The 25,087-nt window shown below is 55.3% G+C and overlaps 1 protein-coding gene across 4 annotated transcripts in view; it reads right to left on the bottom strand.

Moving 5' to 3' along the window:
* Window positions 1-20,369, bottom strand: part of FOXP4 (forkhead box P4) — a 51,004-nt gene extending 30,635 nt beyond the window's left edge. Inside the window, exons 1-2 of one of the 4 annotated variants that reach the window (XM_043449889.1) lie at window positions 19,844-20,369; window positions 2,619-2,847 (exon numbers count right to left, since the gene is read on the bottom strand). In XM_043449889.1, coding sequence (XP_043305824.1) covers window positions 2,619-2,831 — 213 coding nt within the window. In that variant the 5' untranslated portion in view covers window positions 2,832-2,847; window positions 19,844-20,369. The remainder of the gene's footprint in view (window positions 1-2,618; window positions 2,848-19,843) is intronic. The other 3 variants (XM_043449891.1, XM_043449888.1, XM_043449890.1) reach the window with 3 other exon arrangements.
* Window positions 20,370-25,087: the final 4,718 nt, after the last annotated feature.

Below are 25,087 nucleotides of genomic sequence, written 5' to 3'. Positions count from 1 at the left end.
GCGCCGTCCTCAGACCCGCTCACAAGCCCTGGAGTGGCCACTTAGAGCCGGCGGCCACTGCGGCTCTTTGTTGGTTTGTTTTAAGAGCACTTTTAGCCTGAGAGTGGAGAGCTCTCATTCACTCACAGACAGTGGTTTATTTAGCACCTAGTAGGCGCCAGGCCTTGCTGCCTCGGGGATTGTGAAGTGTGGTAGGAGTCGAGCCCTGCACTAGGAAACACTAGGAGCCAGGAGAACTACCATCCCTGGCACCTGGACAAGTCAGTGCCGCCTCTGGCTGCCCCCTTATCTGTGATGTGGGAATAACAACAACACAAACTTCCCCGAGAAGGTGAGGGCATTAAAGACCCAAAGCATCAAACAGTCCTTGTTAGTCCTCCAAGGACTTTCTGATTGGGGTTGAGAGGGAGCAGGCACTTGCTGGGTCCAGCACTTTTCCTCCATATACTCTCCCCACAAAGAGTCAGAGACATTTGTTGGGGGGGAGGGGGTAACCAGAAATCCTTACCCTGAAGCTCCCCCGCTGCCGGCCCCAAAGCTTCACTCATATATTGGAGGCAGAAGGATGGCCCACAGACTGTTTCCTTTTAATTGACAATTTTGTAATTTTAATTTTGCAGCGTTCTTTTCATAGTTTAGAGCCAAGAAAACCTTTTTTAAGTCTCAAATATTTTCCTTGGCCCTAGGCACTACGCCCGTAGTGAGCGCAAATGGATAAACCAGCCCTCCCTCCGCCTGCCTCCAAATCTCCACCCCAGTTTATTTGTGAAACAGATATAGGATTTTCCAGGACTTTGGGATATTCACCAAAACAAACAGGGATAACTGGAACGTGGAATATAGATGGTAAAACACGGCCTGAGTGCAACGCAGAACACAGAAACCTGATCAGTACAGACAGTCCCGTCTCTCCCCACCCCACACCTCTCCCCGCTTATCCTGCTCACTGGGGCTCAGTCTTCTCTCTAAATAATTTTTTAAAAGAAACTTTCCCCCTGGCCTTCCTTCCACTTTCACAAATTTTCATAGCTCTGTCAGCCTAGAGGTGAGAGAGAAGTCTTCACCCATACAGAATGGGTGGCCTTGGAGATCTCTGGCCTGGGGTGTTTTGTTATTGTGTTGATAAAGGATAGGGTTCTGCCCTTTGACCTTCTGTCCCCCATAGATGGTACAGACTCTGTGGGTCTCTTCCCCAGGGAACCTGCTTAGGCAAGCTTGGGAGATGCCTGCAAACTCCCAAGGACCATCTCCCTGGAGAAAGGAGACAGGCCCTTTCTACTCAAGTTTCCACTGTTTGCAAGACAAAGGGATTTTTAAAGTCCTCAATTCTGTTCACACCGGAGGGATCAGAGACTGGGGGCAAGGATTTCACACCCACATTGCATCTGATCCTAACAGTCCCTGTGCTTCAGGTGCCGAGGCTCAGCGAAGCCCAGGACTGGCCCAGGTGGACTGCTGGGAAGGAGAGGTGGGACGGAACCTGGGTGTGTTCATTTCCTGCGTCAGTCCTGGCTGGCCAGCTCCAGGGTCGGCCTTCTGACAGTGCTGCTTCCAATCTGACCTCTGGCTTCAAGTGTGGTGGGAAAGGGCTCCTTAGGGGCTAAGAAGTGGGAGAAGGAGCCCCAGGGCGAACCTGGGAGGGAGCAAGAGGGTGATGTGGGTACAGACACCTGTGCACACAGGCAGGGAGGGGTACAGGCGGGGAGGTAGGTGCAGGACCCGACCTTTCTGCATTCCCGACAGAGCCCCCCAGGGGTAATGCCACCAGCAGTGATTTGAGAAGCAAAGTCAAATAAGAGAAGGAGCATCCCAAGGCCAGGCTGGCTGGGCCGGTTCTCCTGAACTTGTCAAGCATGATTTTCCCTTTTTCCCGGGTGGGGCCGGGAACTGGGGCCCCTGCTCTGTCATAACCCAACCAGGCTCCCCACCCTAAGGCCTCCTGATCCTCAGAGAGGCTGGTCTTGGACTCCTGACCTCTGCAGTTTAGGGTGGGAATGATGAAGGGGGAAGAGGGAGGAGGGTACAGACAGAGGTTCCCAGTCCGGGCACTAAAAATGGAGGCCTGCCTCTGCCTGCTCCTCTTGAACTTCTCCCAGGTGCACTGACCCCTGGTGCCTGTGAGCTGACTCACAGCCTGGATCAGGGGCCCCGAGGCAGAGGCGCAGGTGGGGAACGCATTACAACACAAACAAAGTAAAGATACCAGTGTGTGCAGAGCCCCCTCGGCCAAAGAGCATGCACCCAGAGCAGGGCCTCCCTCCCCTCAACCCTGTTTGTTAACTTAGCCAGAGTGCAGGAGGAGAGCCCAGGTGCCCGCCTGCCCAAGATGCACCCCCCTCGAGCCTGCTGTCCAGACATCTGTCTGCCCTTGTGGGCATTTCTGAGCCTAAGCCCGGAGATCTCAGGGCCCCCAGCCACACCACCCTTTCTGGAAGAGCTGCTCTCCCCTGGCCTTAGTGATCACTAGAGGGAGGGGGTGGTCTCTGCTGGCTGGACCTTCTCAAGAAGGTTAAGGGAAGGCAGCTAGGCTGGAAGCAGAGGCCCCCCCGGGAGCCAGGATGTAGGAGCAGGGGTCTGGCATCCCTTCCAGGTGGCTGGGGAGGCGTGCTGGCTCCTACCTGTTGCTGCTGGAAGTGCAGGAGCTCCGCGGGGCTCATCTCTCCGTTGCTGTCCGCGCCCACGGCCGAGTCCCGGCCCGCACCGCCTGTGGCAGGGCCTGCAGCCCCGCCGCCGCTACTGCCGCCGCCATCGGCCTGCCCGGAGAGGCTGCCCACGCCGTTCTGACCAGACGGAGCTGACCTGATTGTCTCCGAGGCGGATTCCACCATCATGTCGCTCTAGCGGGACCTGGAGAGGGAGGAGAGATGTGGGGGAGGGGCTGAGGCGCGAAGGCTGGACGGGCAGGGCTGGCCAGCAAGGGATGCCCCCCAACACCCCCGTCCCCAAACAACACAACCCCACCGAGTCCTGGGGCGGCTTCTCCCTCTCAACCTCCTGAAGGCCGACCCTGGGACCCCTGTTGGGGCACAGACCCTCCTAACGTCACCCTCCCCCCAGGCCCAGGTGGGGGCAGCTCCAGACTGTAGCTGAGGCGCGCCCATTGCCCCATATTTCCTCGAGGGGGCGATGCCCCACCCCCAAACCTGTTCAGGCCTCTCCCTCCAAGCCAGTGTGTAAGGCAGAGCCAGGATGGGCAGGGGTCTGCAAGGACTTAAAAGCAGGTGAGGTATTCACTGGGAGCCACCATATTGCCTCCCCCTCAACACCTGTGATGCCCATTGTGTTTATTTCCCCCCAGACCGGGAGCTCCCCAAGGGCAGGGCCTCCTTTCCCAGACGCAACACAAGCAGCTGCCATCTGCCTAGCACCCACTACTGGATGCCAGTCCCTCAGCTGGGCCTGGAGCTGTGCCCCAGGATCGGGGGTAGCCGGTGGTCCAACATCCCTGACCTTCCATTCTAAGGCCCTCAGCCCAGCACCTGGCCCAAAGCTGATTCGCTGTGTTTACTGTCTCCACAGGCACCCGGACCCCTTCTCACAAGAATTGTGGGAGACCGCTCCTTTCGTCCTGATTTTACAGATGGGAAACCGAGGGTCCAGAGAGTCAGGAGATTGACCCAAGGCCGAGCCAAGGCCTGAATCCTGTGTCTTCTTCCCCCGTGTCCCCAAACTGCCTCTCAAGCAGTGGCAAAAACATGCTCAGAACGACAAGAGGGTATGACTGGGATGGCCAAGGCCAGTGAGGAAGGGGCCTGCAGTTCCTTCTACATCTCATGGAGGTTGCACTATCTCAGACACCTGTTACACAGGCCGAAGCAGATGGGGGGCTTCAGTGGGCTGAGCTGTTCTCAAAGGCTGGGGTCTCCAGCTGTCGCCAAAGCCACAGTCCCTTGAGAGGAACACTGATTTCAGCCAACAAGACACAGTGGTATCCACTACTGATCTCTGACAGGAGTCTTAAACTCCCTACACCTCAGTTTCTTTGTCTGTAGAAGGAATTTCTCCCAGCCTCAGAGTCCCGTCAGGAGTAAATAAAACAGCACACACAAACCACCTGCAGAATTAAGGGCCAACAATGATTGGTCCCTTCTTCACCTGTCCTCTATTTACATGTAGAGGATGAAGGCCCTGGGCTCAGAGAGGTCGAAGACTTGGCCCAGATCACACAGTCAAGGGGTGGAAGCCAGCCGGTGATCTTTCCTCCCGTTCTTGATTCCCTTTGGCCTTTGCAGACCCCACAGACACATGGAGTCCCTGGCCCAATAAGCGGGAACAGGAGGGCCTTAATAGACCAACGGCTGGAAGAGATTGATTGCCTTAGTTTCTTCTTCAAGGAGGCAGCTCCCGAATTCTTTCACTCTGGAAGAATTCTTTCCCGTCACCCTACTGAGCCCCTTGCTGTTTTTGTCCCCACTGTCAGCAGAATGGGAAGGACAGTGAGGGTGTGGGGGGAACCGGGGGGACAGAGCACTGCCGAGGGCCCATGGGGAGGCCACTAGTCCACGCATGCCACATCACACTTGCTCTTGTGACAACCTGTGCGGCCTCCTGGGTGACCCTGCGCTGCTGGAGTGTCCCTTCTTCTCTGCGTGCTCCCAAGGGCTTTTTACAACCCCGTCCTCCCCCCAGCTGCAGCTCCTAGTCCTGGGTTCTGAGAGGAGTTGGGCCGGGGGCAAGGGCAAGGTTGGGGGGTGACAGTTTGGAAGAGATTGAGCACTCGGTCTTGGGCCTTAATGGCTGTGTCAGCCCGGAGGCCAGTGGCTGCCAAATGATGGATGGGGTGGACACCATCCTCCACCCACCAGAGCACAGGGCTCCAGCCCCCTGCCCACAGCCACCCACTCCAATCCCTGCTGCAGCCTACAGAGCACCTTCCTGCACTTAGGCCTGGGCCCCCCGCCACCCGAGGGGGAGACAGCAGGGCCACTCTGCTCTCCCTCGGCCTGACCCTGGCCCTGACTCCAAGTCTAGCTGCCCTGAGATCTGAGAACTCCTGGGCCCCTGGGGACAAAGACCAGAGCCTCAGGGGTGTGTGTGTGTGTGTGTGTGTACAGGAGAAAGAATCCAGCAGTCTCTTCCTTGGGGTAAGGGAGAATACCCCCCTTCCCACACTCACACACACCATAAAGTTGATCAGACAGCAAGTTTGGAGAAAAGGAGAAAAAAGGAAGGAGGATGCAAACAGAAGTGTCCTTTTCTTTTTTATTGGGGGGGGGAGATATAGAGCGACACCCAGTGAACAACATAATTGCTGCAATGTGGCGTGTAATAATAGCTATTCAAGGACCGATCATTCATATTAAACAGGGTGAAGCAAGCCTCTCATTTGCATGCTCGAGATTATATGCATTTGAAAAGTCATTTCCTCAGGGTGTATGAATGGCATTAATTCCCACGTGGCCCGCTGTTCTGCCCCCTCCCCGGGGCCTTCAACTCCTTCCAGGCTCCTGCCCGCCCACCAGCACGCACCCAACCTGCAGGTGGGTGCTCCCAGGAATCTCCACACCCTCACCTCTGCCCTGAGACACCTGCCCTCCTGAGGGGAAGCACCGGGGCAGCAGGCAGCCTCATGCCTCATGCTCATCTCTCCGCTGGGTGATGTAACAGCACTGGGGTGTTCCCTGCACTGTGGGTGAGCAGGTTCTGGGTGCCTGGGGCCCAGCCAGGTAGGGGTGGGGTGGCTGGAGTGGGGTGCTGGAGGCAGGCCTTGATATCAGTGCCTGCTTCCCACATGGATGGGGGAGAAAGCCAATGTCCATGGGAACCTGGACTCTGGCTGGAGGAGACAGGAGCCTGAGTGTCAGGGTGTCTGAGCTCAGTCACAAGCAGCTGTGACTCTTTTCCCTCCTCCTCCGGGCTTCCGTTTCCCTGTCTCTGCGGGGCGAGGTGGTCCTGAAGGTCTCTGCGGACTTGAAAACTCCAGGAGGAAAACCCCCCGGTCAGTGTGTGGATAAGGAACCACCACGTTCTAGTGACGGCTGAGAGACACGGAGGGTCTACTTGAATCACAGCTGGCCCCTTCCCAAAGGGAAATGCAGGCCTCACAATTCCCAGTGGAGACCTGAGCTGCCTGCTGTGGTACTGAGGGGGCCCTCCAAGAGCCCCCTCCTCCGTTCACTTCCCCCCTGCCAAGCCAGCTCCAGCCCTGGGCACCCCTGTCCTCAGCAAAGCGCTGTTCACTGACCGCCTGCAGGAGCCAAGAGGCGGTCTGGGAAGAGGACCATCTGGTTTCAAGGGCCAGCTGGGTGACCTTGGGCCAGTCACGGGTTGCTTTTTCTTCCTTCAAATGGACACGTAAGGAGAGGGAACAGGAAGATTTTTCTAGAACGCACTATAAAGGACTGGGCCATGGCCACCCCAGCCTTCCCTGAACCCTCCCCTGCCGCAAGCTGCGGGCAGCGCGGAGTCATCCCCTGCGCTCCAGGATTTCTCCGTGGGGTGCTGGTCCTACCCTGGGGCAGCTCCTAGCTTCAGGTCTCTCAGGGCTCCCCTGGGGCGCCAGGGGACCTGACAGCCTCTGGCCAGTTACGGAAGAAAGGAAGGAAGCAGGGTCAAAGCCGCAACCGCCTCTTCCGCTCCGGGGGTGTCTGCGGGGCCGCCGGGGGCTCTCCCACCTCCCCCCGAGGCTCCTGGCCCTTCTAAGCACGCGGGCTCGCAGCACGACCGGCTCGGAACGCGCCGGGTCCGCCCCTGTCCCCTCCCTGGCCGGAAGTGACGAGTTCCACCCACCTTGGGGCCAAAGGGAGGACCCAAGGGTTAGGGTGCTTTTGGGGGGAGGGGGGAGGAAAAGGAACAGGGAGCCCCACACGCGGAGAAACCTTTTGTGCCTTTTCCGCGGGCCCATATGGTGTACTGAGTATTAATTACCGTAGCTTTTTAATTAACAATCGCTTAATCTGAGCGATTGCCATGACACCCTATGCCTCGCCGCGAACCCGCGCCGCCCGCCCTGCCAACTCATCAATTAATTTTTATTGACGTTTTCTTCCCCAAACAGGCACAATACCAGGGTTTTCCAATTAACACCTCCGCGATCTCTAATTAGTGCAATTAACAGACTGATGGATGCCCGGAGTTTACCCGCAAGGGAGGGAGGGAGCGAGGGAAGGGGCGGGGCAGCCCCCAGCGCGCTCTCACACACGTGCATGCGCGCAGCCGGAGAAGGGGCGCACCCCCAGCTCTCAGGGGGAGCCCGGCTGGTGGGGGCATGACCACAGGTAACCTGCACCCAGAGCAGTGGTGGTGATTTGAGTTGAAAATGCAGACACCGGTTCGGGCCCTTGGGAAACCTAGAATATAGTCAGGGGGGCAGTTGAAAGCCTGAGACTGGAAGTTGGGAAGCTGGCTTCTAGCCCCACCTCTGTCACCAATTTGCAGTTTAACTTGGGGCGCGTTCTTCCCTTTCCTTTTCTGTAGGATGATAGGAGAAACTGGACTAGATGTAGCTATCTATTTACAATGTATATACCCCATCAACTTCCAAGAAAGACTGGGAAGCAGACTGCAATAAAAGATAGACAAAGCTACTTAAAATATAATACCATGGGGGTAGTACAAGGGAGAATAAATGGGCCAAGACCTTAAGTCAGAGGATCTCAAACTTCAGTGCATCAGAATCACCTTGGGGGGCTTGTTAAAATACAGATTACTGGGCTCCGGACCTGGAGCTTCTGATTTTAGGCCTGGAGTGCCCTGAGAATTCATTTCTTAAAAGTTCCTAGGTGATGCTGATTCGGCCTGTCCAAGCCAACAGCAGGGCTCCAACGACAAGCACTGGCTTCAGTTATGAGCTTCCTGGTGACTAAAACGAGGTGATCTACCTCCAAGACCGTTCATTCATTCAACATGGATTTCATGCCCAGTTAAGCCAAGCACTGAGTGAGGACCTATCTACAGATACTGAAACTTGGTCCTAGCCCCCAACAGGCTTACAAAACTCAAACAAGCCAGCGGAGGTGTCCTGGGTGTTTTGAGGGCAACTGGTAATAACAGAGGTACAATTTCACCATTTTTTTCTGGGTAAATTTGGCATTTGTCTTTTTGAAAGTTTAGCCAGTAGTGTGAAGTTTTGGCCACGAACGAAGTCATTCTTCTCTTTCTTCCAATGCTGCCCAGGAGAATATTTCACCAGCAACGACCCTTCATTCATTCACTGGTTCAACAAATATTTAAGCACCTACCCACGTGCCAGGCTGTGTGTGTGCAGACCTGACTAGGCCTTGCACTCCGGGAGCTATGTCCCCACAAGGTGAGGAAGACGACAAATAAAGACACATGTAGATAAGCTCAAACAAAATAAATTCTATAAATATGAGTACAGGCAACAAATAAAGGACTCAATTTATATGGAGGGGCAAGGAAGGCTTCTTTTTAAGAACTGGCATCTATACTTAGAAATGAAGAATAAGCAGGTATCAGTCAGGCAAAGTGTACACTGAATGCAGGGGGAACAGCATCTGCAAAAGCCCTGATTTTACAAGAGCAGTCACTGGTTTCTGAAGACTTCCTTCAGAGTAAAGAGTCTTTGAAAGGGATACATTTCTGGATTACATAAAAAGACATGGGACGTCCCTGCTCGGTGCAGTGGTTCAGACTTCACCTTCCAAAGCAGGGGGTGCGGGTTCAATCCTTGGTTGGGGAACTAAGATCCCACATGCCTCGTGGCCAAAAAAACAAAACATAAAACAGAAGCAATGTTCTAATAAATGCAATAAAAGACTTAAAAATAGTCCACATCGGGGGAAAAAAAAAACTTTCAAAGATAGGTTCTCATAAGGTGTAATTTATAGGAAAAAAAAAGTCACACATAAGCAGGTACCACATAGAACAGAGCGTAGGGCTGCCTTTTATTTTCTTCCTTCTCTTTCTTTTCCTCCTCCTCCTCCTCTAGCTGTCCTGCTATCAGATCTCACTTGTGTCAAGGGACGTAAAGCAGAGGGCTCTTCAGAACAATGAGCACTGGCATTTCAAGCACCTGAAGGATACTTCCCAATCTGTCATCCCAAGGCCCGGGGATCCCTTTGCCCATCCAGCTCAGGCCCCAAAGGCCCACTGGCTTCGGGCCACTAGGTGAGAGGAGGGAGGGCTCCAGAAGGAGCCCTGGGGGCCTCGGCCTTTCCTCCTGCCCTTCATTGGACATCCTACCTGCTGATCCTGCCTTGGTCTCTTATTAGCTCTGTAATTAGAACATGAGCAGTGAGGTCACCATCTGAGCCTTGGTTTCTTTATTTGTCACATGAAGTTAATACAGGAACCCTTCCTTACAGGGCTGCTGCAGTATCGCTGCCTGAAGATGTTCAGAGAAGGCTACTTACTACTGTTGTGGGGACCCAGCAAACCCAGATGCCACCCCCCTCATCCCAGCCCTGACACTGGGGCCCCACCCATTCCAGGCTCATCCATTTTCACTCTCTTCAGCACTTGAGGACAGTGAGACAGAACCCAAGGGTTAGAATGTCTCTGTAGCTCCCAATCTGGTCCCCAAAGCAGGGCAGGGTGATGTGAGCCCCATGACTGCTTGGTGCTCTGATAAGCCTGGGCAGTGTCTCTCCTCAGGCAGAGGGGGCCATCAGAGTTCCAGGAAAAAAGCTCAATCCCTCTCCAGGGCCTTCCCTGGACTGTGGGACGCTCTTGTGTGGGTGAGAGTCTGGCGCCCTGGGCTAAGAGTCTCACTTCAGCCTAAGAGTCTCCCTGAACAACACACTGGGAACTATCTAGTGTCCAACTTCAGGGATCATCGAGGCCTCTTCTTAGCACAAAACTTCCAAGCCCAAGGAGCTAGTGCACACGCCAGGATAAGGACGTGCCTCTTAAAAGCCTGCAGCAACCTCTGATTTGGAAGGTGAGCTGCCATTCTGGGGTTCTCTGCTCTAGGTTCTCCCCCAAGTTTCAAATAACTTTATCTTCTAATCTTAAAAGTAAGACATCTTGGTAAAAACATGTGAAGAGGAAATAAATGAATAGTACCTGTAAGTCTACCAGCTGGAGAGCTAGACTTTGGGGCCCCACCCCTTTCAGTCTTGTCCATTTCCACTCTCTTTGGGCATATAAACTTCTAAAACGTGAGCTTGGGTTCATCATCTGTACATGGTTTGAATTTTTGTTTCCCCACTCACCACTTACTATCATGACCATTTCCACATGACAGCAAATATTTCAATCAGCAGTTTTTAGTGGTCACAGAGGGTACTGGCATTAGGGCACACAGAAGTGAATAAAACACAGCCCTTGCTGGGGGGAGGGGGGTTATAGTTTGGTGGAGAAAGAGAGACACAGGCAAACACAAGCATTAAAAAATATCCATACCTATGCTGTGCGCTAAGTAGCTTCAGCTGGGTCCAACTCTTTGCAACCCTATGGACTGGAGCCCGCCAGGCTCTACTGTCCATGGGACGCTCCAGGCAAGAGTACTGCAGTGGGTTGCCATGCCCTCCTCCAAGGGATCTTCCTGACCAAGTGCCACCTGGGAAGCCCCCACCTGGGCTCTACCTCGGATCAATTTAATTGGATTCTCTGGGGAGTCAGATCTAGGCATGGATAATTTTAAAAGTATTCTAAATTTCAAGTACAGCCAGGGTTGAGAACCGACTACACAACACACAGCTTCACCAGTGTTATGGTCAGTAGAAACTGGAGGAGGAGGCTGGCTATGGATGCCTAGAGGGGGTAGGATGCTCTGGGAAGGCTTCCTGTAGAAGGTGACTTCTGAGCTGAGTCTTCGGTAAGTGAAGCCTGGGCACACAATTTGTGAATATATTTTAGTAACAACTATTCCACTCACAGAGTCCTCGAAAGTTCTTTCCCATATCCTGTCACACACAACCTGGCACTCACTATGACAGATGAAGGAACCAGACTTTGAGGAAGTTTAGTGATGTTTCAAGGTTTCTTGGCTGCTAGGAGGTTGAGCCAAACTGAAACCCTACAGCTCTTCTGACTCCCAAACCAGAGCTCTTCCCTGGAATTCTCTCTCAAGGTGGCAAAGCCTGGAGGGCGGTCACTGGAATTTCCCAGGAATCTGAACCTTTCCTCACCACCATCACCATGCCCCAGCCCCAGTGCACTTCTCACTGGCTCCGGCCCCAAAATGCTTCCACCAGGCCCTACCAAGGTGGCCTCCCTCAACACTTCTTCCGAGTACCATGACCAAAAGAAAGAATTAACAATAAGAAAAAAAAAGAAAAAGAAAAAAAAAAGAGAACCAAAGAGCCCACTCCATCTCATTAAGAAAGTAAACATAAGAGCCATCTAAGTGTCTAATTAAGCTTCTAATTAGTCCCTGCTTGTTACTAATGCAAATTAGATTACTCCGCTTAACTACAGCATGTCCACAACACCCTTGTTAATTGCGGCCTTTTGAAATTAAATTACTCCCTAATTAGCATATCAAAGCCATTGATTCGGAGCTGGGAAAGATGAGGGCAAGAGGAGCCAATGCCAAGTTTGGTTAATCAGAGGTGGCTAATTAAACAGTGCCGCCTTTCGTGGGGGGCCTGCTGGTTAAGGGGTGGGGTACTCACCCAGGGCCTGAGAGGCCATCTGGAGCATGGATCTGGTAGTGCCCCTGGCACCAGAGGGCTCCCGTGGGCACAGGAAGGGCTCCTGCCCACCTGGGACAGACCAGTGGTCTGGCCTTCTCCGGCCCCGGCCCCTCTGTCTCCCCTGATGATATCTAGCGGTGGCATTTACAGGAATCTTGGGTACCAACTCAGAGGCATCCAAAAAACACACCCATATTCAAATGTGCAAGATACAGCATCCTTCCACATCTTTCTCCCTGTTCCAACCTTCCAGAAAGGTTACTGCTGTCCAGTGCTTCTCTAGTCCCCACCTGTGGTTCCATTCTTGGAAGAAAGTCTCCTCTACCCCAATAAAAAGTACATTAAGTTTCTGTTGGGGATGGCAGGTAAGAGGGTGATGACTTTCATAGAGGGGTTCACCTGCGAACAAATGGGCTAACTTCAGCTTAGAACAGACCCCTCAAGACGTAAGACCCTAAAATTCCCTCCGTGGTAGAAAGAAGGGGGGTAAAATTCATCTACCACCATCAGTTCTTAAGCAGCTATGCAAGAATTAGATGTGGGTCAGGGTGTCCTTAAAGGTCTTCTCTGAGCTTGTACAGACCTTGCAAAGCCTCTCAGACACCCGCCCTGCCTAGCGCTTCCTAGAATACTGAAGTGAAAGTGAAGTCGTTCCGACGTGTCCGACTCTTTGCGACCCCATGGACTGTAGCCTCCGTCCAAGGGATTTTCCAGGCAAGAATACTGGAGTGGGTTGCCATTTCAGCAAAATCTCTATGACAAAGTTGCTAACTCAACCCCAGCCTATCTTTACCCCACAGAAATGCAGGCTCCATGTTTGATAGTTTGGGTTTTTCAACAGAAGCCAAGCAGGGATATTGATGTGAAATTTACCACTGCAATAAACTTTGTGAGAGCCAACAAAGCAGTGAAGTTAGTCCATCTGTGACCTCAGTCCTGGGGCCAGCATTCTAGAGGGGCAAGTTCCAGTCAGCTGTGTGACCCTGGACAAGTTAATCACCTCTCTGGACCAGGGGACCTCACTTGTTAAACAAGAACAAGGACAGGAGGTATGTGAAATGGCAAATCACAGTTCCTCAGTCAGGGTCTGGTGACCACCTCGTTCCACTCTGTACCTGCCATGATCCCTTCCCAGACTTGGGATGTCTTCTAGAACCTTCCTCCTCCATCTTCCCTGCAGAAGGCAGAGTCTGACCTTCTAGGTGTCTGGCAAGAGGTACACACCTGTGCCCTCTTCTGTACATTTAACAGATCAGCCCTGGTGGGGGCAAGAGATCTTAAATGCCTCATCTAAAAAGGACAACTTTCACAAGAGTAAAATCTTGGTGACTGACGGTCCCTAGCCTGGTCCACCAATGTCTCCTCCGCCAACTAGGATGTGTATCTGTGTGTACACGATTCTGTCCCCACATCTTCCTACCCCGGTCCTCCTCTCCGAGTTTCTCACCAGCAGACCTCGAAGCACACAGAATCAAGGTCATGCCAAATTTCCAAAGGGTTTGGTTTTGCTGATGAATGCAGGGATCAAACCGGGCCAGGGGAGAGGAAGCCTGCCCCACCTCCCCCAGCACTCAGAAGGGTGAATCTCAGGTAGTGCCCAGTCCATGGGTAACCATCCAAGCCAAAGTGGGCTAAAGGGCCCATAGCAGTGGTTTTATTTTAGAAAATAAATTTCAAAGCAGGAAGAGAAACGGGGAAGGGGTGAGGCTGTCCTGGTGTGAGGGGGAGGGCAGAACGGCAGCACACAAGGGCCAAGCTGCAGCCCGCCTCGCTGAGCTCTCTCTCCCAAGGAGATTCAATTAATTGATAACAAGAGGCATCAAATTAATTTCTGGAGGATGTGAGATTCTGATGAAGGGAAATCTTCGTAGATGGGGATCGGGAGGGAGGGGGCGCGCAGCGGCCCCTCTAATCAGGCTCCGCTGCCTAATTGGGGGGGAGGAGACTTGCCTGGGCCGCAGGGTCGCTGCCCCGCGCTCCACAGCGCCGCTGTAGGGCAGGACCCGCGGAGGCGGTGGAACAAAGGGGGCCGGTCTCCTCTCTCACTCAACTCCCAATCCCCCCAATCCACAGCTGCGGGAAAGTGGGGAGCAGGAGAGGGGAGTGTGGGTGCTCCCTCCCCAGCGGTACAGTCGGAAAACCGGGGCTCAGAGAGGGGAGCATCATGGTCCATGACCAAGGTCGCAGAGGGAATGAGCAAGCAGGTAACGGTGCGCTCACCCGAGCCCCTCACCAGCGAGCCTCAGACCCGCGCAACCCAGACCGGCCCCAAGCTCAAGGAGGTCAGCCCAAGGCGTGGGAGACCCTCCCTGTAGCTGAAAGACTTGAGGTCACCCGGCCCCTCTGCCAGAGTTCCCTGGACCTCTCAAAAGCCCCCAGCATCTTTTCGGAGAGGGCCGAAGACACTCGGCGCGCACGTCCCAGCGCTCAGGTCTCAGAGATGGAGGAGCTGCCGGCACCTCGCACTGAGGCGCTCGCGGAGGCTCAGGGAAACACTGGCCGGGCGAGCAAACCAGAACGAGTGCGCTCAGCCGGAGCGCGAGGACCCGGAGCTCGGCCTCTCCTGGGAGCCCCGGAGGCTTCCGAAGGGAAAGATTCCCCCAAGTGGACCGACTACGCACCCTCAGCATCCAACCTTCGCAAGCACCTGAGACTCTGTGACCCGACCCGAACCGGAGATGCGGAAGCCTGGAGGAGCACTGCGCCCAAGCACCAGCGGCAGACGCCCCTCCCTCGGTCTCCTGTAAATCCCGAGTCCCCATCCCTCCCCAAATGCTCCCCAGCAGCGGGCCCTTTTCTTCCAGGGTGCCATACACTCTGCCCAAAGAACCCGCTGAAGGAGAGAGAGGAGGAAGTATATGCTACCCTCTTTTGGAACAACTTCCTTCGGCCTGGGTCTCCTGGAAGCCTGGGCTCCAGAGCTGGGAAACCGAATCTGACGGAGTCTGCCGGCTGGCCGCCGGACTGAAGAAACTACAGAAGCCCCTTCACCAGCCCACTGGGCCGGGTTTCCCTCCACACAGCTCAGCCATCCTGCAGGCTCAGCCGCTAGGACCTGGCATCCTGTCCAGGCTGGGGAGCCTGCCCCCCACCACCAGCACCTGTGGGAAAGAGCCTCCCTGGGGTACTTGCTCCATTTCTGATTTTCCAAGTTGCAAGCAAGCCACCTCTTCTAAAACCTCTTTGCCGAGAGACTCCGACAGCTCAGCGGTGGAAGGCCACCGCACACAGTGATGGCTCCACAAGGTTTGTGGAATCCAGGACTCCAATCCCTGACCCACCCTTCCCTCCAGTCACCAACATGTCTCTCCTTCACAGCCTGGGGAAATTCTGGGTAACTTCCACCCGCTGACCCTGCCTATCGTGAACAAACACGGAGGGTCACTAGTCTACACACCCTACTCTGTAACCGTCTGAGAAAGACCCACCATCTCGCCTCCATTCCTTCCCATCTGCACTTGTGGCCCAGGTCAGGTGTCGTCAGAAACTCCCAGTGGGAGAGAAAAGACCCTTTCCCCACGCCCTGCACCATCGATGACCCCGCCCAGCTTCTGGTCCCAGCTAGGGAGGCTCCAGTTGGGCAGAGGCTGGGGCCTGGGGAGGTAGGCAGAGCTGCTGGGCCCGGGGGAACAGGCTGCAGGGGACAAGGATCAAAGAAAGGAAGACCACCAGCCTGGCCGAGGCCAGAATGGCTCACTCCTTGAGGCACTAGAAGCTTTGACTCTATAGCCCAGCACACTGGGGCCTTGTCCAAATGAGTATCTTTTGTGCCGGGAGCTCTTGGTTTCTAGCTCAGGCAGGCATGCTCTGAGTCCAGGCTCTTCCCAGGGCCCACTCGAACGCTACTTCACAAGCCAACCGTATCTACAAGCCTCGGGGTGGGGGTGGGGGTGGGGGTGTTGGAATAGAGGGTTCCTGCTGTGCCCCCCAACAGGGCAGCCGTGGGTGAAGGTAGGCATTTCCATGGAGAATCCAGGAAGGCAACATTGAAAAAGACAGTGACTTCACCCCTTCAAGGGAAGGAGCTTTTTGCTTCTCCAAGGTGATCCATCCAGAGATGGGTCCCAGAATGATTTGAGACTGCCAGCCAAATCTGTCTTCCATAAGACTGTGTGAGCCAGCGTTCCAAACCATAGGAGTCTCCCTTTTTTTGGAGAAAGATGGTGCCATTTTTCCTCCTCTGTGTTCTAGGGTATTACCCCTCCCACTTTTGTGTCCACGAGCACCTTAGGATGCTGGTGGGAGGTGGACCTTCCAGGGTCTTGTGCAGCTGAGAGATCCCAAGTCCTGAGCCCAGATCCTCCCTTAAAAGGAAGACAGGAAGGGGAAATCCAGCCTTCTCGTTGGAGGGCTGAGGGGCACCCAGGTTTGAGCCCGTGAAAGAAGGAAGGGGAGTGGCAGGCCCTCCCATCCCCTCCTTTCTCCCTTCCCCACAGCAGAGGCTCAAGCCCTACCGGTGGGAGTTCTAGGAGCCCCACCACTAACTATGTGACCTCAAACAAGCTGTTTCTTCTCTCTAGGCTTTATTTTCCTAACCCTTAAAATGGAGATTAATTTCCAGTCCAGCATGTGGCCTGGCAGTGCTGGGAACCTAATAAATGCTACCCCTTGGTCAGTACTATGGTGTGCCAGGCACTGTTCTAGGTACTTTACACCTGCTCTTCCATCCCACTGGCAAACAGGCTCTCAACTGCTATCACTGACCTACTTTATGCGTAAGAAAACTGTGGTTTGAAGAACTTAAGTTCTCCAGAGTCCCATCATCACTGGTAGGTTCCAAAGCCTTCTCCCCTGTGACCCATGTTCTGCCCTGGGGAGGCCCGAGTTCCTTGCCCTGAACTCCAGAGTCCTGGCACCAAGTCATAGGAAGCCACTTCAGATTCTGGAGCCTCAGCATACAGTCAAAAACAGTGCCCATCCTGCCCTGGTCTGGGAAGCTGGGAGCTTTTGAAGGGAAACTGTGCTAGAGCCCCTTGGATGCAAGTATTACTTTGCACTGCTGCTGCTGCTAAGTCACTTCAGTCGTGTCCGACTCTGTGTGACCCCACAGATGGCAGCCGACCAGGCTCCTCTGTCCCTGGGATTCTCCAGGCAAGAATACACAGTTTGGATTATTAGAAAAATAAAGACACTGTGCCTGCTTGGGCGGCGCTGGAGGGGTTTGCGTTTCAGCTGGAGAGACAGGAAAGCCATCAGAGCAGTGGGGTAGCAAAGGATTAGGACGTAGGGAAGAAGGGTGCAGCCACGCCAGGCGTGGCAGATCGGGGAAGGCTTCCTGGGGAGATGACCCTTCCCCTCCTTGCACCTCATACCTCTCTTCTGACAAAGACACCCTTGCACCACCCTCCTCTCTAATGTCTTGTCTGCCTTTCCTACCCTGAAAATGTGCAGACCCCAGCCCTCACAGCTTGGGCACTCCAATGCCCAGCCTGGGAGCTGCCCAGACAGTGTAGGGGCTCAGCAAACCCTTGGGGGATTAATGGATTAAAGGACCCTCCCACCACTCCTCCAACTTTCCAGCCCCTAAGGAAGAGGTGTGTTTAGAGTTTAGCCCAGCAGGATATGCACATTCCTGGCAAGAAGGGACCTACCTGCCAGCAGCCAGAAAGGAAGTTTCTGGCCAAAGGCAGAGGAAAGGGAGTGGGCTAGGGGTGTCCAGGTGTGAGAAGGGACAGGGACAGGTCCTTTTGCAAGCTGGGCCCAAACTGGCCCCTTTACCCCACCCCTGCATTCCCCCACACTGGTGTCAGGTTTTTCTCTCCCCGGGGCTCAGGGGTTTACCAACTCCATAACTCCTGCAAAACCTGCCCAGGACCGGGAGAGGGAGAGAAAACCCCACCCAGCAATCAAGCACTTCGTGCCAGAAGAAAAGGCTCCCATGGCCCCCCAGCTTAGTGCTGAGGTTAGGATGGGGGAGGGGTACGGTAGTGAGGGGGGATCCAGGAGAGATTCAGATCTTACAGGGATCCCAAGTTGGGGGCGGGGGTGGGGGAGCAAAGCCACTTCCACCTGATGCCACTTTGCCCCACTGATGACAGAGAGAGTGACACCAGATGGGGAGCCCACGAGACAGTCATGCTTCCGAGAGGCTCAGATCTAAGGGTGCCGGAGCGGGCAAGCTGTCCAGGTGCCCACAGCACAGTCCCAGGGGCCTCCCTCCTGCCTGCCAGGTGACAGAGAGCCCAGAACCCAGGCAAAACAAAGTTTCTCAAGTTAAAACCAAAACAAAACAAGCCTGCAGATTTCCCCTCGCCGCAGCAGTTTTCTGCCAGGTTGGGCAGGGTTGGCTGAGGCAGGGGCTGTCTGAGGTGGGTGGCTCTCCTTAAAGCAGCTGGGGCCTGGCAAGCTTACCGGGCCTTTGCCCCTTCCCCCCCAGCCCCGCCCCACCCACTGGCTTACTAGGAAGGTCATCAGCTTGAAATGCCCAGTGCCAATAGCGTTCAGTCCCGGTTCCCGCAAATGGTGAATTTCTGGGTTCAAATTCTTGGTGTCGAGGTCTTCATTACCCGCCGTGTTCCACAGTGGGACTGGTCAGACTCTCCCTTGGCTACAGGCTGTATAGATGATCCCACAGTTCCTTCCTTTTGGGTGGGAGAAGGGGGCACCCAGGCGAGCCTCCAGCTCCAACCCTAACTGCCTCTCAAACTGTGCTCCTGAACCCCTCAATCCCAGACCCATAACAGTTCGCTCTGGGACAGTCCACGCACGTGCTTTAACACAGGATGAAGATGCTCAAGTTCAAGTGAAAACCCGCATTGGCCAAAATGCTCCTGGGCTTTTCTCAGCAACTACTGGGATGAAAGCTTCAGACTCGGGTTTTCTCCTGGGGCACCTCACCTCCAACCCCTGCTCTGGTCTGTGAGGTCAATCAGCAGGGAGACCCGGCCCAGGGATGCAAGACATGCGGGTGATCTCCAGATGGCTTAAACCCAGGCACGGAGGGAGCGAGGAAATCAGCGGGGCGGGAGTTGGCAAGAGAAGCCGGCAATGCACAGGGCCGAGCCCGGTGTTCTATATGGGCTCAGGGTCTCGGCGTTCCCATATCCTTTTCTCCCAACCAGGAGAGTCCGGGTGGGACGCCCAAGTGTTCACGAGGTCGCCCCAGTTGGAGAGAAGGAATCCGCAGCCGTTAGGGCCTCTGACTCAGAATCCGCCTCCCGCGAAAGCACACGCTCCTTTGACGAGGAGGCCAGGACCCCAGGCAGCTCAGGGCGCCCCGCTTTCTAGCGCCTCGGGATCTAGCCGGGCTCAGCTCAAGTTAGTTAGGCGTTGATGGGGAGTGCAAGGCTGGCGCGCTGCCGGGGTGACCGCCGCTCGGGTAGAAGCGGCTGGGGAGGGGGGGCTGTCCAGGAAGATACCACAGTCCTGGGTCTGAGGAGGGGCGGGGGTCCTACTTGGTTATCCCGGGACACTCTTCCCAGGCGACCTCCGAGTCCTGCTGCCGCCTTCTCTCCACCCCCACCCCCCCCCGTATGGTGAGGAGGCGCTCTCTCCAAATGGGGCGAATACAGATACGCACAGGGTCACCCCCACCCTCCAGCACCGGCGCACAAAATCACAAGAGGCCGTTTCTAGACGCTCTCAAGTCCCCAAGAAGTTTTCCTCTCCTATCTCCCAGCCGACCCATGGATGGAGGAAAGGAGACGACTGGCCTCGGAACCTCCGAGATGCGACCCCGGCAAACTGAGTCCCCTCCTCACCCAAGGCGACGCGGAGAGTTGGACTGCAGTCTCCCCCGTCCCCATCTGTCTGCCTCCGGCGCGTCTTGGGGAGTCCTGGACAGACTGGGGTTGGGGGAGCCCGCTTCACCACTTCCCTCCCCGGCTCAGCAAAGTCTAGGCCGGGAAGTACTCTTTGTCTTACTCGGGGAGTGTGGGGGGGGGGGCGGGGAGCGGTGGTCGCTCCCCCAAGACACCCCATTCCCCGCGGCTAGGCCGGGAGGGGGCCGGTCCTAGATTCTTGGGGGATGGCGGGCCTTAAGTGGTCTTTCCAGCCCCCCACCCCCACCCCGGCCGCCGCGCCGTAGCCCCCACCTGTTCCCCAGGCAGCTCCGGGCCGCGGGGGCCTGAGCCGGGGGCGGGGTGTCGCGGCCCCACGGGGTCAGGGCGCCGCAGCCGGCCCCGGCTGGAACAAAGTGCGCCGGCCTGGGCCCGGCTCCTCCCGGCGCCCGGCGCGTCTCCGGCGGGCAGTTTGCAAACACAAAGTGAGCCAGTGAGCGGGCGAGAGAGTGCGCGAGCGAGGGAGTTGGGCTGGTCGCCGGCCCAGCCCCCACCCGCGTCCCCGGGCTCGGCCGGCCACCTTACCTGTCCAGCCCGGCCGCTCCGTGCGGGCTCCGGCCCGTCAGCCCGCGCGGGGCATGGGGCTCGCTCGGGTCGCCGCCCGGGCCCGCCGCCGCCGCCGCCCGCTGGGGCTGCCCCTCCGCGCCGCCCGGCGCCGCGCAGCTCCCGGGCGCCCTCCCTCCGCGCCGCGCCGGCCGGCCGCCCGCCGCGCGCCCTAGCCTCGCCGGGGCATCGCACTTTGGGGGCGGCTCGGCTCGCTCCGGCTCTGCTGCTCCTTCTCGATCCTCCCGCGACGCTTGTTCGCTCGCTCCGCCGCCGGGGCTCCGGGACCCCGGCGTCCCCGCCCCCGGCCCAGCCCTGGTTCCGGCCCGGGCTCCTCCCCGCCGCGCCGCCGCCGCCGCCTGCGCCGCGCCCTCTTCGCGGGCTAGGGGGGTGGGGGGCGCTCCGTCCCGGCCGCCGGCCGCACGCTCCGGTCCGTAGGGGCGGCCGGCTCCAGACTCCGAGGGGCTGCGACTGAGCCCGGGCAGCGAGTGGCTGCGAGCGGGCGGCACGCGGGCGGGGCGGGAGGGGGCGGGGGAGGCGGGGAAGGAGGGAGCGCGCCGAGAGCCAGGGAGGAGGGAGCCGGCGCGCGGCGGAGGGAGGGCAGACCAACTTCTAGCGCTACCATAATTCGCCTAAAGCAGGTGCAGCGACTTTCACCCGGCCCCACAGCCGGCGGCGAGCGAAAAGAGACCACGTGGACCAAACTTTAGAGGACGAAAAAATGGGGAAGACGTAGGGCTGTGGATCTGTAAAAAGGAGGTGGGGGTGGGGGGAAGTGGAGGGACCCCAGGGATTCACCCTGGCTTTGCGAATCCCAAGGCGCGCTTCGCAAACCCCAGCCTTTCTCTGGAGTCTGGAGGGACGGCCAAGCCCTTGCTCCCACACGGTTCATTGGTTCCCGGCGGGCTGTGCCCCGCGCAGGGAGTGGCCGGGGGGCCCCAGAGTCCGGAGCCGGCCGGTGTCCTTCCTCCCCTCCCTTCTGAGCCCCGCTGCGTAGGGCTGGGGGGCGTGTGCTTTTGAAGCGGGGTGGGGTGGTGGTGGTGGGGAGACTCCTCTGGGCTTTGTGAAACGGTCACCCCGGGCGCGCGCCGCCTCCCTCTCCGGAAGGGGAATTTCCCATAAAGTGCTCTACGAACCAGTGAAAAGGGGGCCCAAAGCCGGATCCGCGCGGGCAGAGTGGAGTGCAAAGTAGAAGCAATTATCCGGACAAATTAGATTGTAAACAAAACTCAACGTCTTTTGCCTGAGGGCGGGGAAGTGCGCGGGGAGGAACCCGAGGGATTGTGGCTGGAGCCAAGGTGTGTCTTTGGGTTGGGAGGGGGAAGTCCGGATGAGGAAAGGCCCCAGATCCAAGGGGGAGGGCTGTGCTGGTAGCAGGCGCCCCAAGCAGAGACTCGTGGAAATCTGAATAAATTCTCTCTCCGCCTTCTAACCCCAAAACGTCTCCAGTCTGGCTCTGTGTGTTGCAGTGACGAGAGGTGAGGGACACCTCAGAGCTTGTCACGGACTGGTCCGTGACCAAGGGAGGGCCCGGCTGTGAGAAGAGGCTTGGAAGGCCGTGGCCTTAGAAGGCTCTTCTGGCCCAAATCCCCCGAGGCAGATGGAGACGGGCAGACACAGGATGCTCTGGTGGATTGGGAGCTGCTGGTGCCTCAGGGATGCCGGGGCTGTGGCCTGGGGAGAGAGGATTTCTTGGAAGAGAAGCCTTTCCAAGGGGACTTGGAAGAAAAAGAGAGGAGACTTCTTGCGTGCTCCTCGCTTTATGCCATCCCTTTTCTGTGGGTGCAGATAAGCAGGTGGAGCTGTCATGTGTGTGCTGCCTGTCCAGGTCCAGATCCTATGCATCTGTCCTGCATGGGGCAGGTGTGACAGGCATATTCAGGTTCTGCTGGAGCTTTTCGGATAGCTAGCTGTGGAATCGCTGGGAGGAGGACCCTGTGCATCTTGTATGTGGATACCACAGGTCCTTTCCAGTGTAGCAATAACAGAAGCATTAAGAAGCATGTCCCAGCTGATGCTGGGAAAGATTGAGGGCAGGAGGAGAAGGGGACGACAGAGGATGAGATGGTTGGATGGCGTCACGGACTCGATGGACATGGGTTTGGGTGGACTCTGGGAGTTGGTGATGGACAGGGAGGCCTGGTGTGCTGCGGTTCATGGGGTCACAAAGAGTTGGACACGACTGAGCAACTGAACTGAACATTTGGGTTATACTACATGCCAGGCATAGGACTCATTTCATCTTTGCCATAACCCTGTTAGTAGATAGTCCTGTGACCTCCATTTTACAAAAAAATTAAGTCCACCTGTCAATGCTTACCTGGCTGGTGAGGGATGAAGCAGGATTGCAACCAGAGCTACTTCGGTGAGGCCTCTGAAGCAGTGCTGCCTGCTTGTGGGTTACCTGAGGAGTACAGTTTAGGAGAAAGTAAGTCTTTGGTGGTGTGATTCTATTTATTTTCTGTGGAGGGTCAGCTCTGGTAGGAGTCAGGGCATATGGATAGGCCTGAGCCTGACCTGGAGTTGACAGGTCCTATGTAAGCCCAGCTGGATGATGACCATGCCCCCTCGGACCTCCTTCCCATCTGTCCTGCAGAGATTTCAGGTGCGGTGAGAACTAAGGACTTTCAATATAGAAGAAGGAATGACGTGACTTCCAGTGGGTTTCTCCAGCTGTTTTCTGTCTGGCTCTCTGGCCCACTACATCCTTTTCCATCACCTTCCTGCAGCAGCCCCTCCACACCTCATACGTGGATTCACTTGCCCAAAGGGATTTCCCTAAGAAATGCTTTGATTTTCAGTTTACCATTATCTCCAGGTCAGTTCAATTCCCAGCACCCTGTGAGTCACAGTGGGGGGCCCAAGGTAGGCAAAAGATCCTGTCTGGTCCTCACCTAAAGGGCAATTTAATTAGGAAACAAGGTCTTACCGAAGACATATACAGAACACACACCCCCAAATTAAAGCAGCCGGTCCAAAGCCTTACTTTCTGATGCAGGAGCTCCAGGAAAAGGTTCCAAAGAGTAGCCCTTGGCTTCTAAGCAGGAGCAACTGTGAATAGGCAGGAGGGTCCTCTTTCCATCTGTCTTTGTTTCTTCAAAGGGTCCCAGGGTCAGGGCCTATGATGTGACAAGAACCAGGGCCCATGGCCTGGCCCTACTAGGGAGCCCATGATTAAGAGCACAGATGCTGGAGTGAGGCAGCCTAGGGTTGAACTTCAGCATCTGTCACTTACCAGCTGTGTAATCTGGGCAAGTTACAGGATAGAGCCACAGTTTCCTCATCCGTGACCTTGGGAGAATGCCTCCTGGGGTTGGGAGGGTAGCATGAAAAAGCCTGGGCAGAGCATCTAGCTCTGTGCCTATTCATCACATATTTTCCATAAACACTCACTTTCTGTTTTGTGAGCCCCAGTTTCCTCACCTAAAAACGAGAATACTGACTTCACAAAATTGCAGATCATACATACATCTGCAGTTGATGCTTGTAAATGTCTGCTGTGTGCCAGGCACTTGATTCCCATGCCGTTCAGCTGCATCACCCCAGGCAAAGTGGCTCTTCTCATTTTATAGTGAGGCACTCAAGCTCAGGGGCTCCCAGGTGGCAAAGTGGTAAAAAAAAAAAAAAAATCACCCTGCCAATGCAGGAGATGCAAGAGACACAGGTTCGATCCCTGGGTTGGGAAGATCCCCTGGAGGAGGAAATGGCAACCACTCCAGTATTCCTGCTAGGAAAATCCCATGGACAGAGGAGCCTGGTGGGCTACAGTCCACAGGGTTGCAAAGAGTCTGACACGACTGAACACACACATTACACTACTACTCAAGCTCAGAGAAGTCAGGCAACTTGCCCCACGTCACATACCTAGAAGGTGGTATAGCAAGGATTCACTCCCAGGTCTTCATGCCCTGAAGAGATGCCCTTTCCCAGGTTCAGCTACCTCCCTGTTCTGGTGATGAAGTGGATTCAGTTCAGTTGCTCAGTCGTGTCTGACTCTTTGTGACCCCATGGACTGCAGCATGCCAGGCCTCCCTGTCCATCGCCAACTCCCAGAGTTTACTCAAACTCATGTGCATTGAGTCGGTGATGCCATCCAGCCATCTCATCCTCTGTCGTCCCCTTCTCCTCCTGACTTCAATCTTTCCCAGCATCAGGGTCTTCTCAAATGAGTCAGTTCTTTGCATCAGGTGGCCAAAGTATTGAAGTTTCAGCTTCAGCATCAGTCCTTCCAATGAATCTTCAGGACTGATTTCCTTTAGGATGGACTGGTTGGATCTCCTTGCAGTCCAAGGGACTCTCAAGAGCCTTCTCCAACACCACAGTTCAAAAGCATCAGTTCTTCAGCACTCAGCTTTCTTTATAGCCCAACTCTCACATCTATACATGACTACTGGAAAAACCATAGCTTTGACTAGACAGACCTTTGTTGGCAAAGTAATGTCTCTGCTTTTTAATATGCTGTCTAGGTTGGTCATAACTTTACTTCCAAGGAGCAAGCATCTTTTAATTTCATGGCTGCAGTCACCATCTGCGGTGATTTTGGAGCCCAAGAAAATAGTCTGTCACTGTTTCCACTGTTTCCCCATCTATTTGCCATGAAGTGATGGGACCCGATGAAGTGGGTTACCGGTATGTTCTTAGTACCAGGCCCGACATTGGGGGTGGGTGCCCTCTATTCCCACAGTCCCAACACATCTAGACTCAGATGTTTTATGTTTCCATTCATCTGATTGCTTGAATCTTACTTCTTTTCCCCCTTCAAAACATTTTTTATTTTTTTTTAGGGAATTCCCTGGTAGTCCAGTGTTTAAGACTCGGCACTTTCACTGCCGTGGGCCTGGGGTTCAATACCTGGTTGGGGAACAAAGATCCACACAGCATAACAACAACAACCCAAACTGTTTTTTGGTTAATTAAGGAACAAAACATTACCAACTTTATGTAGTGGCTCAAACCTAAGTATATACCAACAGAAATGCATAATGCGTTCAGCAAAAGACAGATACTAAAATGATTGAATGGTAGAATAGCACCATTCACAATAGCCATTAACAGTGGAATGGGTGAACAAATGCTGATATTCTCATGCATGGGCTAGTACTTGGTAATGAGAATGAACAAGCCATAGGCACACCCAGCAATGAGGAGAAGTCTCACAAACAATGTTGAGCATAAAAATCAGTCACGCCTTTGGCTGGAACTCCAATCTTCCAGTAATTCACCAAA

Source organism: Cervus canadensis, chromosome 28, assembly GCF_019320065.1.
Source record: "Cervus canadensis isolate Bull #8, Minnesota chromosome 28, ASM1932006v1, whole genome shotgun sequence".
Taxonomy (NCBI): domain Eukaryota; kingdom Metazoa; phylum Chordata; class Mammalia; order Artiodactyla; family Cervidae; genus Cervus; species Cervus canadensis.
This window is presented reverse-complemented; position numbering and strand designations above follow the sequence as displayed.